The sequence below is a fragment of the Siniperca chuatsi genome, linkage group LG2, assembly GCF_020085105.1.
Source record: "Siniperca chuatsi isolate FFG_IHB_CAS linkage group LG2, ASM2008510v1, whole genome shotgun sequence".
NCBI lineage: Eukaryota > Metazoa > Chordata > Actinopteri > Centrarchiformes > Sinipercidae > Siniperca > Siniperca chuatsi.
Window position 1 is genome coordinate 11563856 of NC_058043.1, and position 15731 is coordinate 11579586.

General features: G+C 40.9%; 1 protein-coding gene across 2 annotated transcripts; it reads right to left on the reverse strand.

Annotated features, from left to right (window-relative positions):
• Positions 1–82: 82 nt before the first annotated feature.
• rbck1 (RanBP-type and C3HC4-type zinc finger containing 1) lies at positions 83–15253 on the reverse strand. Of its 2 annotated transcripts, XM_044210964.1 has the most exons (13): positions 15089–15249; positions 14953–15000; positions 14374–14518; positions 13892–13988; positions 13279–13477; positions 12812–12963; positions 12535–12708; positions 11126–11286; positions 10784–10880; positions 2664–2843; positions 2466–2564; positions 1463–1606; positions 83–1333 (listed from the first exon to the last, which is right to left on the reverse strand). In XM_044210964.1, the coding sequence occupies exons 2-13, from the start codon at positions 14990–14992 to the stop codon at positions 1253–1255; spliced, it is 1569 nt and encodes a 522-aa protein (XP_044066899.1). In that variant the 5' UTR covers positions 14993–15000; positions 15089–15249; the 3' UTR covers positions 83–1252. The 2 variants fall into 2 exon arrangements, with proteins under 2 accessions (XP_044066899.1, XP_044066907.1); XM_044210972.1 differs by having other exon boundaries at positions 13279–13441; positions 14953–15253.
• Between the last annotated feature and the right edge of the window lie 478 nt (positions 15254–15731).

The window sequence follows — 15731 nt, forward strand, 5'->3', positions numbered from 1 at the left end:
ACTATGTCAGGCTTATCTTACCAGCTTCAGCTGTATGAGCTTAATGTTAACATTTTTTTGTGTTACAACAATGCTAGCATGCTATGCTTGTGGTTCCAGTTTATTGGAGTTAACGCGTGTCACTTAACATGCAAGTGAAACCACTTCATAGATACAAGACATACACAAAATATGTTTATGTAATAGTACATTGGTTACTATAGCTCTTAAGAAGTACAGATAAAATCCTGAATCCCTAACAAAAATACAGCATCATTATTTGTCCACCATGCCATGTTTCAACCTGATACTTCAAAGTTAAGTGCATTAGAGCAGCTTGTTTTGCATTATCAACACATTCATTCAATGTAAACACTTAAAACAACATCCTTCACCACAGTATGATTAGTCGACTGGAAGAAAATCTATTACTATCATAATTCTGATAACAAATGAATAATTTTGGTCACTTATCGAGCAAAAACGGCTTATATACATATGATGTCATAACGTATAGGGGTTACGACATAAAAAAATCTTCTGATCAGTTTAGTTAGGAAGATATCACTTTGGGCTTCAGTAATTGTAACTTATTTGTCTACAGTTCTGGTGTTTTATAGACTAAATGATGAGTTGGAAAAATAAACAATTAATTAATAGTTGTAGTTAATTAGTTGTAGTCATACTTCACACAGGGGGAAAACAATTCCTTATTCATGTAATTGTTAGCTGTTGAGTGACATTTTTATTTTCTGTATTTGAGTATCAGCATTTTCTTGCATTTTTGTCTAGAAATATTTTTTAAAAGTTCTATTTTGGTGTGTTTGTCCGATCAAAGTTTGAGCTGAGAGCTGAGACACAATTATAATTGCTGGCTCATCAAACTGAATTATGATGAAAGTAGTAGCCTGAGGTCAAACCATTTACTAAGCATTAATTCATCACAAAACAAGTATTATAGCAGAAAATCCCAGTAAAGCTTATTTTCTCACACTAACAGTTATTATCCTCAGCTGGGGAGATGTAGAAGATTATAGCTGGCAGTTTGTATAGCTTGTGTATAGCATTATATATTTGTGGTTACTGTACTATTGAAGAAAGGTGTGTGACAACTACATCATTGAAAACAAGGCTAAAAGTAAGTAAAATAAATCAAAAGAACACATTAATATAGCCAGCATTAAGCTAGCAGCATGAGCATCGGCTGAGGTCTGCGTTTCTTCAGACAGTGCATGCACTTGCAGCTGCGTCTGTTGTCATTAGTGTGCTTGCCTCAGTGGCAATTTTGGCAGTTGGGATGGCAAGACTGATTATTGACTCGGCATTTACAGCCACCAGATGTGTCACCATTGCCCTGTAAAATACGACAAAAGAAAAAGTTATAAGCACAGCTCAAACATGCGCTAACTTTCCCGAATACTGAAACAACACTGTGAAAAATAGTTTTTCTATTTATTTTTCACATGAAAGTGAATGTTTTTACATTTGGTCCCCAACGAGCTTGTTTGGTAACCCAGCAGATTTCTGTCTTGCACATCAAACAGCAGATCCAATCACAGCCATCTTTTTTCTGGACAATGATGTCGCACCGCGGACATTTCATGGCCTCCCCATTCTGTAGCAGGCTCTATATTGAAATACAGTGAAATCATGTAAAATGTAAAGTAACCATAGGGAGAAATGCACAGAAATACAATTCAAAAAGCTTGATGGTGATTTTAAAAGTACACAAAACAGCAACATTAAACAGTTACATAATACCAGTCATCCACCTAACTCAAAAATAATATGATCTTAGATCATGGGACAACCCCCTGGCCACTTTCCTTTGAAATAAGGCGGCCCTGGGAACGCATGGACCAAACTAAAGTAATCAGTCTGAGTTAAGAACACAGAGCCTAAGATGTTTTTGGAGCTGCAAACATATTAAAATGAATATTAAAATTTAGATTATACAACTAATTAAGCCAGGGTCAGTACCGGAACTTAGAAAACAAATTTTGTAAACATTAATTGGGCAGGATTGGAAGTCGACTCATTATAGAATAAGTACAGAGAGTAAGCCTTCACTATAGACAATGATTATGATTACACCATTAGACAAGATTAAATTATTTAATGCACTATATGATTGTTTTTAATAGCAAAATATTAACTTTTCATTTTTACCAGTGTTTTAGTTGACTCCTACAGGATGTAACGAAGCCCTTAGCTACATTTAAGACCCTTCCGAATTTCCTGTACTGGTTTATGGCATATTGGGTAGTGCACTGGTGCAAAATTGCAGTGCTGCACAGCAAGTGATGTGTTCTTTTGTTTATTTGTAACAGGGTTGTTACTGTTACAAATGTGTTTCTTGATCCACACTGATCCGCAAGCACCAAGGAGCACACAACTGTTTATTGTTAAACAACATCAGATGTGCAACAGACTGCAGCTGCACTCCTGTGCCAAGTTATCACACAGATTGACACAGTTTGACCTACCTCTAGCATCTGCTTAGTTTGCTGAGCCGCCTGATCGTTCTCTGCTCGGATGCGCAGGTCATCCTGGTAGTCCTTACAATTCTTACCACTATGGATCGCCTGCAAACACACACAACTTCCTTTATGTTTGGTGCTTCTATTTTTACCACACTGTAAGAAAATCTTGGTCAGTTAGTACAGTGAATGTCAGAAAACTACCCTGCAGAGAATGCAGTTGTTTTCATCGCAGAGTTCACAGTGGAACTCATTGACTTCATCCTCGTAGATGCACCACCCTCGACAGTTGGGAGTCTGACAGTGGAAGCTGTGCTCTGAGCGGCTTTCTGCGATGCTCAGACGCAACTCCAGAAACCGCTGGTGCTCCTCTTCTGTGAGCAGCTGTATCCAGGATCATACAAAGGTAACAGAAACAGAGAAAGAGTAAGAGTGTACATAAAAGATATAAAGAACTTATTACCTGCTCCAGGGTTTTTTCACCCAGGAGGAGTTCTGAAAAATAACTTTAAAATTTGAGTAAATGCCTACAGCCTAATATTACTACAAGTTCATCCCCACCTCCAGTGACTGACTTTCCATTCACTGCAGATGTTGTGAGGTGAAATTTTACTCGAATAGATTTTTCTTAAAGGTGCTATTGATAACACTATAATGAGCAGATTTACAGTAGTTTGGAACTTTAATTTACCTTCGACATTGGTAATATATTGGGATCTGTGAGAATTAATAATTTAAACGAAGGTTGCTTGCCTATTATATTAATACCATGTTGAAACTTTTGTATGCACATACACACAAGCAGGCCTTGAAGCTTAACACTTTAAGGTCAAATTCTTTGCTTTAAGTCAAATGGTCACTGGTCAAATTCTTTGGTCTTGCAACAGCTGGTCAAATTCTTTGACACATATACAAAGAAACAGGAATATCAGAAAGAGCATCATGTACTGAGGACATTATGTACTTATGACCACAAGGAGATGTAGTAGTTATGGGGAGCGACGCAGGGTCAGTAAACAACTCACTAACAGGAAGTGTAGGGTTCCTCCCCCTGTCACCTCAAGATGGGTGGAATCGTGTGCCAAGAGGCTGGGATCAGCCTGTGCACCAACAAGGGATATCCAAGTCAATATGGCTCCCCCCTTCTTTTTACAACCAGTCAGGTAACTGCACATTTCTATTATAAAACCCTGTGTAATGTTAAGAAGAGCACTCTTTTCTAGGATGTTGGCTACAGACTAACAGCTTGCTGACTGTGGTTAACTGAATAGAGAAGATCTTTGTACAAGATGCTTTTGATCCTCCAATGCTTTAGTAAACGAAGAATTGAGAAATAGACTTTCTCTGGACTGTTCTTCCACAAATAAACGAACAAATTTGGTGACCCCAACGTGATTTGCTGAGGAAGAAAAGGAGAAAAATTTACGCCAACTTTATTGTCATTACACATGTACAAGTATAAGGCAACAAAATGCAGTTTAGGTCTAACCAGAAGTGCAATAAGCAAGTGCAGCATATAAAGTGTGTGCATAAATGCAGGATAGAGCAGTATTATAAAAATATTTTACAAGTGGTACTATGGACATTATATACAGATGGCATTACTATAAACACAAGTATACTGATGGATATGTACAATAATGAATTGGACTGGGCAGAGCAGTAGTGCAATGAATATAACGTAGTGCAATTTATAGAAATAGTTAACAGTGCAGTAGATGAGTTATTGCAGTATTCAATACATAGTACTGGAGTGCAAATGATGCAGTATAGGAGTACAAATGATGCAGTCTATGTATAAATAAATACTCCGGTAGTGCAAATGAACATGTGGTACATGTAGCAAAAACAATATCAATATAGCAGCATTTAAGTTAAGGTATATGAGGGGACAGTAGAATCAGCGGGGGGCAGAGTTCAGTAGGAAGACAGCTCTGGGAAAAAAGCTGTTTCTCAGTCTACTGGTCCTCGTCTGGAGGCATCTGAGGCGCCTGCCGGAAGGCTGGGGAGAAAACAGTCTCTGGGCGGGATGAGAGGAGTCCTTAAGAATGCCGCGGGCTCGACGCAGACAGCATTTCCTCTGGATGTCCTCAATGGTTGGAAGTGGAGTCCCTGTGATGCACTGGGCAGTTTTCACCACCCGCTCCAGTGCCTTGTGCTCTGCAGCAAAGCAGTTCCCATACCAGACCGTGACACAGTTGGTTAGGATGCTTTCTACTGTGCAGCGATAGAAGTTCACCAGGATAGCTGAGGACAGTTGGTTCTTCTTCAGTGTCCTCAGGAAGAAGAGGTGCTGGTGAGCCTTCTTGACCAGGCAGGAGGTGTTGGTGTTCCAGGACAGGTTCTCCGAAATATGGGTCCCCAGGAACTTGAAGCTGGAGACACGCTCAACAGCCATCCCGTTAATGTGGATGGGGTCATGTGTGCTTCCTCTCTCCTTCCTGAAGTCCACGATGAGCTCCTTTGTCTTGGAGGTGTTAAGGAGCAAGTTATTGTCTGTGCACCATGTGGCCAGGTACTGGACCTCCTCCCTGTAGGCAGTCTCTTCATTGTTGCTGATGAGACCAATCACCGTAGTATTGTCTGCAAACTTGATGATGGCGTTAGATCCATGCACAGGCTTGCGGTCGAGTGTGAAGAGGGAGTAGAGGAAGTGGCTCAGCACACAGCCCTGTGGTACGCCAGTGTTGAGTGTGATGGTGGTGGAGCAGTTGTGGCCTGACCTAACAAGCTGAGGTCTGTTTGTCAGGAAGTCCATAATCCAATTGCAAATGGAGCTGTTAATGCCCAGGTTTCCAAGTTTGGTGATTAACTTGGAAGGGATGACAGTGAATGCAGAGCTGAAGTCAACAAACAGCATTTGTGCATCAGTGTTCTAATTGTCCAAGTGTGTGAGTACAGAGTGCAGTGTCATGGAGACTGCATCCGCTGTGCTCCTATTGCTGCGGTAGGCAAACTGGTATGGGTCCAGTGTGGATGGGAGGAAGTCATTTAGGTGTGCCAGGACCAGCTGCTCAAAGCACTTCATAACAATGGGTGTGAGTGCTACAGAGCGGTAATCATTCAGGCACGTTGGACTAGAGTGTTTCGGCACTGGCACAGTGGAGGTGGATTTAAAGCATGCCGGCACAGCTGCTTGGGTGAGGGACAGGTTGAAAATATTCGTAAAGACCCCAGCGAGCTGCTCTGCACATGCCTTGAGTACGCGACCGGGGATGCCGTCTGGTCCAGCAGCCTTGCGTGCATTGATCCGGCTCAGTACAGTGTAGACATCTATGGAGGTGAGTGCGATGGTCGGGTGGTCAGCTGAGGGTGTGAGCTTGGTGGCAGTTTCCCTATTGTCTCTCTCAAAGCGAGCATATAAGTCGTTCAGGAAGGGGACATCTGTGGCTACGGGGGTGGAGTGTCTGGGTTTGTAGTTGCTGATGGCCTGGATGCCCTGCCACATGCATTAAGGGTCGGAGTTGGAAAAGTGCTCCTCTAACTTTAGCTCGTAGCAGAGCTTGGCCTTTTTGATGCCCCTTTTCAGATTTGCCCTGAAAGTGCTGTAGGCCTGTGCGTCACCTGATCTGATAGCAGTGTTGCATGCCTTCAACAGGAGGCGCACCTTCTTGTTCATCCATGGCTTCTGATTTGGGTATGTAGTGATCTGCTAACACTACATAAATGCAAAAACTGTAGAGACACTGAGCCTTGCAATGTACACGCACCGCCATCTTGGTCGGGTTGGAGTCCTGTGAGTTCTAACATAAAAGTACCAAAAAATAGGCTTAGAGTCCCTAATAAACAGGGTTAGAGTCCCTGAGTGTTGGAATCCCATGAGTTTTATCACAAAGCACCAAAATTAGGGTTAATAATTAGAGTCCCTAAAAGTGAGTGAGAGACATTAATGACTTATCTGGGGATTTGTGTGTACAATAATATTGTGTGCATGTGTCATTAATGTTTGGGAGATAGTTGGTAACAGTGTCTCACTGAGACAGCAAACAGTGGAAACCTAGCGGTGTTAACGAAACTGTTTGTCTGTGGAAACCTAGCGGTGTTAATGCAAGCAGTCTTACGGGTTGAGACAATTACAGATAGTTGGTAACAGTGTTTCAGTGAGACAGCAAACAGTGGAAACCTAGCAGTGATAATGCAAACAGAGTCTTACTGACTGGGTCATTTGCTCGGGTGAACTCCATACAAACTGACTGGCTGTTAAGGGGAAGGCAAAGGGGAATAAATGTGAAACCATTAGAAAAAATTTAAAGTATGTTTTTTTGAGAAAAAGTGAACAATTACATTTGGGAATGAAGTGATATCACTAAAAAAGCAAGTAAAACTAAACAGAATAGTAATAATAAGACAAAATAATACATTTTGAAATTTAAATTGACTTTATGGTGAAATAGTGTGAATCTTAATCGAAAATATTGTTGTGTGTGTTGAAAAATGCTGTGTGTTTTAAAATGCAGTGTTGAGAATCGCAATGTTGGTGGATTTGTGAAATTGAGCAGTGTAATGTTGGGTTGTTCTCGTGGACTTGAGTGACTGGGGAGACGTGCCATGCCCCCTAGGTAGATTGCCAACTGCGTCTTACGAAGATATTGTGTTAACATAGTAAGTGACGAGCCGGTCGCATCTCAGCCCCATTCCGTTGTGTTGACATTAGAAGAACATGTACTGTAGACAGGTGTGAAAAGACACAGAAAGTGTTAGTGCTGTTGTGGATTGTGTGGTGTGTAATTTTAGTATTAAGCTACATTGGTTTGAGTTGTATGATCTATTGGAAGTAATTGTAAAATAAATAAATAGAAGAACTGTATAGAGAAGCATAATGGAAGACCAGCCTATGACTTTGGGCCTGCTGAAGGCATATGTGATAAGGAAGGACTCTGATAGTGAGGACGAACAAGATGAAGAGAGAAGGGAGATGAATAATCAACTTTTCTGGACCAGGTGCCATGATCCTGATGGATGGGTAGAGACTCCTCTCCAGACAGTAGAGGGAGTGATCACTGGCCACTTTGAAGGACACATGAGGCCTTTTGAGTCTGCATCAACACCACATGTACCAAAGCATCCTCCAAGAACACATGTACCATGATTTACGAGAAAGAAACAAGGGTACAAAGTCAAGAGGGACAAAGTGCAAGTTTGCAGGCAAAAAGCTGGCTGAAATAGTGGCCTTAACAAGAGCCCTGGAGTTGTCTGAAGGAAAAAGACTAAACATCTACACAGACTCAGCCTATGGACATGGAGCTGTACATGTGGATGGACCACAGTGGGTAAGAAGGAACTTCCTGACTACAGCCAACACTCCAGTGAAGCACCAAGCACAGCTAGAAAAACTGGTAAGAGCAGTACTACTGCCTGCAGCTGTGGCCGTGATGAAATACAAAGGACACCAGAAACTAGACATCAGCATAGCCGAAGGAAATGATGCTGCCGACTCTGCGGCCAAGAAGGTAGGAGGATACACACCCAGACAGATGTCTGTCACCGTTGAACAACTACCAGAACTAACAGAGAAAGACATCATTGACATGCAAGAACAAGCAGAAACATATGAGCAAAGTGAATGGCATCGTATAGGAGCAACAAAGAAGGAAGGCCTGTGGAGAGCTCATGAAGGAAGAATAGTGGCTCCAGCCAAACTTTGTCAGCTACTACTCAAACAAGCACACAGACCAGCTCATGAGAGCAAGAAGAAAACACAGAAGAACATTGAAGGATGCTGGTGGCATCCCCACGACAGTCATTGTGGAAAACTATGTGATGGACTGCTACACTTGCAATGGACACAACCCTAAGCAGGCATACAAATGCCCAATGGGAAGGTTTCCAGTACCAGAAGCACCATTCTAAGACATCACGATCGACTTTACCAATATGGGTGTGGAAAACAGAACAAAAGGCTACGGTTACTTGCTGATGGTAGACTGATTCACCAAGTGGGTAGAGGCAATACCATGCAAGAAAGAGTCAGCAGATGTAGTGGTAAAATGGTTGAAAAATTAGTTAATCCCGAGATATGGGTTCCACGCAGTGTACGCTCAGATAACAGCTCACATTTCAGTAATAAACAGCTGGGGGAGGTGGGAAAACCACTGGGAATAACACATAGATTTGGAACAGTGTATCATCCTGCATCACAGGAGCTGGTGGAAAGAGCCAACCAGACTCTGAAAAGAAAGATCGCTAAAATCTGTTTTGGCACAAAGCTCAGTTGGGTGGATGCATTGCCTTTACCGCTTATGTCCATGAGAACCTCCCCAGGGACCAAGACACACTTGACACCCCATGAGTTGCTGACAGGTAGGCAATGCCAGGGCCACCCAGATTGACTGTGACGAATACATGACTGCATTGACTAACTTGACCTGAGTTTTGTGTGTTCAGGTACAGCTGGCTGAACCCAAAGCAACCATCACTGAGACTCCAGCAGTACGGGTAGAGGATTGGGTACGGGTGAAAGTTCACAAGAGAAAGTGGACTGATCCCAGGTGGACAGGACCGTATGAAGTGGTTGAGTGTACCTCCCACGCAGTCCAGGTAAAAGGAAAAAGCTGGAACAATTTGGCACCACCTGACACATTGTGTACCAGCTCCACCACCCTCACACACATTAGCGGAGGTTAGAACTGAATTGGCTGAACATGAGTAAGGGCTCTAAAAGATAAAACTCAGAACCTGACCCCAAGAGTTGAGAAGCCCTAACTGCCATGGCCGACCCTAGGGGTCATGGCACCCTTTTCTCCAACCAGGCCTCTATGGCCTAAGAGGAACAATTGGGACCGACTTCTCTTATGGCCTGGCAGAATAGGATGGCTTTAGATATTCTGTTGGCAGAAAAGGGCGAAGTCCCCAAATGTTTGGGGACTTCAGATGTACATTCATTCCCAATAATACTGCCCTTGATGGAAGCAGGCTCTAGCTGACCTTACTTCCCTGTCTGAAGAGTTGGCTGAAAATTCAGGCATCAACAATCCGTTTAGTGATTGGGCAGATCATTATTTTGGTAAATATAAGGCCCTATTCATGTCCCTAATTGTTTCCAATGCTTGTTTCGCAGCCATTTCAGTGTGCTGTGGCTGTTGCTGCATCCCCTGCTTACGTGCATTGATCAACCGTCTCATTACCACTGCCCTTACCAAAGAGAAAGACCCTTCGCCTCATCAAATGCCAATGTTAGGTGAAGATTTGGAGTCAGATGAGGAAGAAGAGTTACAGGGGGTACAGGTAGACGGGGAAGAGGGTTATAGTGTGTAGTTGCACCATTTTGATTGTGTTTACACCTTAAAAGGTGTAAAAGGAGGGATTTGTGAGAATTAATAATTTAAACGAGCCTATTATATTAATAGGCGAGCAGCAGGTTTGCATTGTCATGTCCACTCCGTTCTTAAAGAACAGCGACTGTCTTTTCATAAGCGGAGCAGTCAACCATAATCAATTTGCCCTACATAACCTTGTACTGGCCCTGAGCCATCGGTTATGTCGGACCCTGGCCCAGTTCTAAATCTCCTCTGATACGCATCTTCTTTCTAACTTTACATTGTTTAAGGGAACTATAACGTTAGGTAACTGGACGCAACCGTCACTAATGCTAACGTAGCCTCATCAGGGACTGAAGCTGTTATTTTTCTAATTTTTACAATCTAACTAGCAGAACTATAATTTTATGGGTTACTGTTGTTCAGACTATTAAGCTAAGACAGCTAATATGTGCTAATGTCAGTGACCATTTTTTCCACAAAAATTGGCAACTATACCGCGTGATACCAATGTCGTTATACTATAGGCTCACAAGCCTTGTTAGAAGCAGGAACCCAAACAAAACATTCATTTTGGACCCGTCAAAATTTTTAAAATGATTAATTCACAATCATAATTTTTTTTTTAGGAATAGTGATACTTTTATTCTGCACCTTTCTAAAAGCTCTATGGATGTATTGTTTTTTTAAATATTTGTCTACTTAAAAATGTTATCAATATAACCTTTAAATAATTAAGATTAACATTAACGTGCTTTTATGCCACTTCTATTCAACACTATTTTACAAGTTCTTACATTTTACAGGCAGGTTTGAAGAAGAATAAGAAACCATTGGGTTTTTTTTATTAGTCTGACCAAGCTAATGTGCTAATATTAATTGTAACAATTTTCTGTGATCATTGTCCACTGAAACAACTGAAATTAAAATCTGGTCAGAGTCACACATAACACATAACTGTCTGGATTATTATAACTTTTTGTATGTTAGTATTTCCCATCAACTTTTAGATTGTGGCTTTTTGACCATCCATTCTAAAAGTTTCTTGTTCTCCAGTCTTACACCTACCGCTTTGATCTCTCGGTCCAGCAGCTTGCTCTCACATTTGTCAGGACAGGACACCTCAGCATCATGACTGTTTACTATTGTCCCTTTTAGACACTCCCTGATCAAGGACACACGCACACACACACACACACACACACACACACACACACACACAGACACACACACACACACACACATAAGAAAAATACAAATGTATAAATGCATTAAATACTAAACGTGGCACATTTTGCAGATAATGGCATTTATGTGGCCATTGTAGACTTTTAGAAATCAGACAGAATACTTGTATCACATAAACGATGTATGACAAAGCTACAAAATCATTTACTGCAGCTTTCAGACCTGCAGAAGGTGTGTAGACACTCTCTGAGCACGATGCCCTCTTCTGGCTGTAGGGTAGAGAAGCAGATGGGACAGTCTGTCTCTGTGGTGTTGGTGATAAGGTGCTGGTCTTCTGTTGCCAACAAGTACAGGTAGTTCCTCTCTCGTTCCTCCCGCTGAGCCTTCATCACCCAGCAACGGAGAGAGGCAATCACAATAAAGAGATTCATCACAAATAACCATGACTTGTTACAAACATCATAATCCTGTGTTTCCAGAAAATGGAAAGTGAAACAGCTGAAGACTGTTGAAAACAAATACTTTCCAAGAGCATCACCAAAGTTTTTGTGGACTCTACTCCGTGGTGGTGTTATGTTTATTTAGATATACTTCAATCTATTTGGTTGTGTAGTTTATATGTGTCATCTATTGGTTCTGCATTTATCATACATATAATAAAGAATGTCAGTTCAACATCTGTACAGGATAGCCACGATAAGCATTAAAAGCACTTAGATTACACAGATCAAGTTTATGTTTTTTAAATTAGTACATGCATCAGGTTTTTGATGAATGAAAAAATTAGCTCTGTGGCTAACAAAGACCTTTGCACACATTTTCATCTACAAGATATCACAATATGTGCAAACTGCAAAAACAGAATGGCAACAAGTAAGCTGATGGCTGATGTGGACCACAGACATTTTTTTTTCATAAAAGTAAAACCTTGTTGGAAAGCTGGAAATCTGGCAAACAAACCTCCGCCTCACCACTCACTGAGTGGCCACTTTTTTGGGTACACTTGTACAATCCAATACACCTGTTCTGCCATAAAGTACATTTATGATGCCTATAATGTAGAGTTTTTTGTTTTTTTTAAATGTCCTGGAGGTGTTAATTCACACATTAGTTAGTGGTGGTGTACTGGACTGCATTATACTGAGAGGTGTTTCTAATATTCTGCCCCCCTCATGTACAGTATGTAAATAGGGAGGACAAAAAAATTAGAAATACCTCTCAGTATAATGTAGTCCAGTACAACAACACCTTTAACTATGACCTCAATAATAAACATATTATTGAATTGACTCATTTCCAACAATATTAACAAATACTGATCATTATAAACTTTGCAAAGGTAGAATGTAAGGCAGAGCTGTTGTATTGAATTGCAATAGATAGTACAGGTGTACCAGGTGTAATGTGGCCATTGAGTGTATACTGCATGTACAAATGCAAAGATGACTCCAGCTAAGATGCCAGCTGCACTGTGTTGCAGATCTAATGCCGATTAGTCCCCACACAACAACCATATGTTTTAATCAGTCTCTGTGATCAGGAATAGGTCAAATTTAGATATAAATTTGGCATCAGACCGAAAAGATTTTAGTGATCCTAGTTGCCTGATTTTTTATGAACAGCACTGTTACCTGTTCGTACTGCAACATGGCCAGCTGTTCCTGCTGAATTCGAAGAACCTCCTGCTGGTCTGGCTGGTAGATGTTAGGCACCTTGTAATCCTCTGGCCGTTCTCCTCCACACATCTCACAGCCTGGACGCGTTGGTTTGTTTACGAATGTACACATAGCACAGGCCCAGCCCAACTACACACAAATACAGATATACAGTATGCTTGCAAAGCCCCTGGACATGCATTATGAAGACACTGGCAGACATAATTGTCAAATGCAGAGTTTGTTTTCAGACCTGAGGTTTAGGAGGCACAGCAGGTTTAATCGCAGTTGCCGGTTTAGGAGGAAGAGGAGGAGGAGCATGTTGATACACTGGGGGAGGAGCGTTCTTCTCACCACCGCCTCCGCCCAGCCCTCTGGGTAAAAGTTGCATCATCTCCATGATACCTAAGAATCGATTATTATTCCATAAAACTAATTTATCAAATGTGTCAAATAGCAAACACTGTCAGAGAACACAAGTTTGCATCGTGCGATCGGACAGTTTCTTTGGTTTGTCAACTTATTATTTGATCAGACTTTGCCTAATTCATAAGTATTCATAAGTAGTTTTATAGTATTCATACCAAAAACTCAAAGATATTAAATAGGTACTGTTATTGAAAGAACTTTTTTATTGAACCGACAAACAAAGTAACTGTTGTTTGCAGCCTTTATCTGTGTGTGTGTGTGTGTGTGTGTGTGTGTGTGTGTGTCACTGACCCTCTAAGCGTTGTTGCTCCTGGTCCAGCTGGTGTTGCTGCCGTGTGAGATGAGTAGCATGGGCGGAGAGGATAAACAGGAAAGCCTTGTCTCCGTTCTGACGGACACCGTGGCTATACAACGTCTCCTGGTCCTGAGCCAACCGTTTCCCAATCACCCAACGCTGCAGCGAGGGGGAGAACCCAAAGTCATGGTTGATCTGTGCACATAAAATGAGGGATAGACAGATCATTCAATGGAATTTCAATATCACATTTGTTTAGATTTCTTTTTTAAATGATTGTAACTTGAATTAACTTTGAATTGTACATGCATTTAAATAAAGCCACACACAAAAAAATAAAGCATAAATTACATTTCATGTTATAAATGATATTAAAAATAAGGAAAATGTATAATAAAAAATTAAAACACAATAACAGAGGCCTATAGTATACTCTTTGATAGCAATACAAAGGAAACAGCAAAAAATAAACAGGTAAAAGAATGAATAATTCGTGGCTCAGTTCTTTATTTATAGTTTATATCAATGATGAGGTTTTACAGGTTGGTAAGATATTAAAGATGTTAAAGTAATAAAAAATGCTGCAAGTGTCTGTTGTCACATCAGTACCTTTTCTTTAAGTTGGGCAATTGTCATGTCACAAGAGACCACAACAGTCACTGGGATGTAGTTATCTGACTGAGCATCCTCCACTCCAACCCACAACCTATAGAACAGAAAACAGTGGAACCAGCCTTGTCTTATTTTTTTTTGCTTATTGCATAATAGCCACATACAGTAAATATGCATCAAACCTCCACTTATTTTCAGATTTCTAGCTAGTAACCACACACAGAGACACATGCCTACATGCATGCACATACTTTTGTCTTTCATTTCTTTTTGCCATACTTTATTCTCATACCCTTATCCATTAGGCTACATAATCCCGATTCTAAACCTAACTCGCTCTAAAAATAAACACGGCCCCTTCAAAAGAGGGAAATTCCTCCCCGTCAGCAGCAAGGTTTATTGTTTTCTGTTTTGGAAACATTTGGCCAAAATAAGTAAATCACACACAGACACATGCCTACACACAGTTGTGTCCCCACCTTATGGAGTCCTGAGGGTAGGCCTGACTGTTGATGCGGACAGACACTGGAACAGAGAGTTGTGACAGTCTCTGGCACAGCTTGACTGCCTCCGGTCCGTCCCCGCTGCTGAGGGCTTCACTCAGACAGAGGGCCAGTTCCTCCGCTGCACAGGGAGCAAGGCAAGAGTTCCTTATCCTCACGTGACTTATCAACACACTGCATTTCTCCTTAGTGATGGCTGGCACTGTTTTGTGTATTATGTGCTGCATTATCTATAGTTTTCACTCCGTCCCTCTCTCACACATACAAATACACACATCAAGAGTTGAAAAATAAGAAATAGTCACATTTGACTGTATTCAGTTGGACTCATTCAATTTGGAGAATGTAGGGCTGAAACGCTTATGATAGGATTCAATGTTAAGCAGTAACATATAACATGTAACATATACAAAGTAACATATTATTTTCATTTGAACATAAGTGTGTATGTTCGTGTGTGTATTATAGGATATATTAGCTACATTAGTAGCTCGGAGTCGGATATGTGACATGAAACTAAGTTAGATAAAATCGAAACTAAGTTGAGCAGCTCACCTTCTTTCAAATTTATTGTCGGTGTAACTTCAGAAGCCATAATTACACCTGAAACGACAGGTAGCACAAACTGTATCGCGCAAACATCGAAGTTTTGACAGGATACAGCTGTCTATAAGACAAGTTTACATCCAACCTTCTCTGGTCGTGTTGTTGAAGTCCTGTCCGCATCCAACAGAAACTTCCTCTACTCGACTTAATAGTTAGAAGAGTACTTTAGTGAAGACTATACTACTTGTTTAGCTCTTTTCGCCACATCCACCAGCTCGTCCGCTAACAGGTAGAACGGAAAGTGAAACTGACTCAAGTTCAGGAAGAAAACATTTAAATAGGTCGCTTGAGATTTCTCTGCTCCGCCCCTCGTGTTAGCCTGCTCCTGAAAAGTCTCTAGTTCATAATGTTGATTTTAAATACACTGTAAAAACTAAACCAATAAAATAAGTATCTAATTATTCACACTATCGTTTTCAGTTCAAGGCTCGACTTCAATTAGCCCATATAATAATAATAAAAACAAGTTTAATGTAATGTCAATGTAATGGAACGTAATCATAATGGAATATATATATTTTTTAAAGTTCAAAACAATGACTCCCGACATCCAGCAGATGGCGGTGTCTGTCAAAGGTTGGTCTAGTGGCATTTTACAGCTCAGTTGTTGGCGTCGACATGAATGCATCACTATTAGTAACATTCAGATTTTACAACGTTAAACTTTACATTACATTTAATTTTTTGGCTGACTGTATATTTGACCTCTGAACTATAGATGCACGACA

What these genes read in the sequence shown, in the direction of transcription:
- rbck1 (XM_044210964.1), bottom strand. Translation starts at nt 14,992, where the DNA reads ATGGCTTCTGAAGTTACACCGACAATAAATTTGAAAGAAG. An exon ending in ACAACTGCATTCTCTGCAGG is followed by an intron (nt 2,565 to 2,663) that starts GTAGTTTTCTGA and finishes GTGTGTTTGCAG; the next exon opens with GCGATCCATAGTGGTAAGAA. An exon ending in AAACTAAGCAGATGCTAGAG is followed by an intron (nt 1,607 to 2,465) that starts GTAGGTCAAACT and finishes ATTTCAATATAG; the next exon opens with AGCCTGCTACAGAATGGGGA.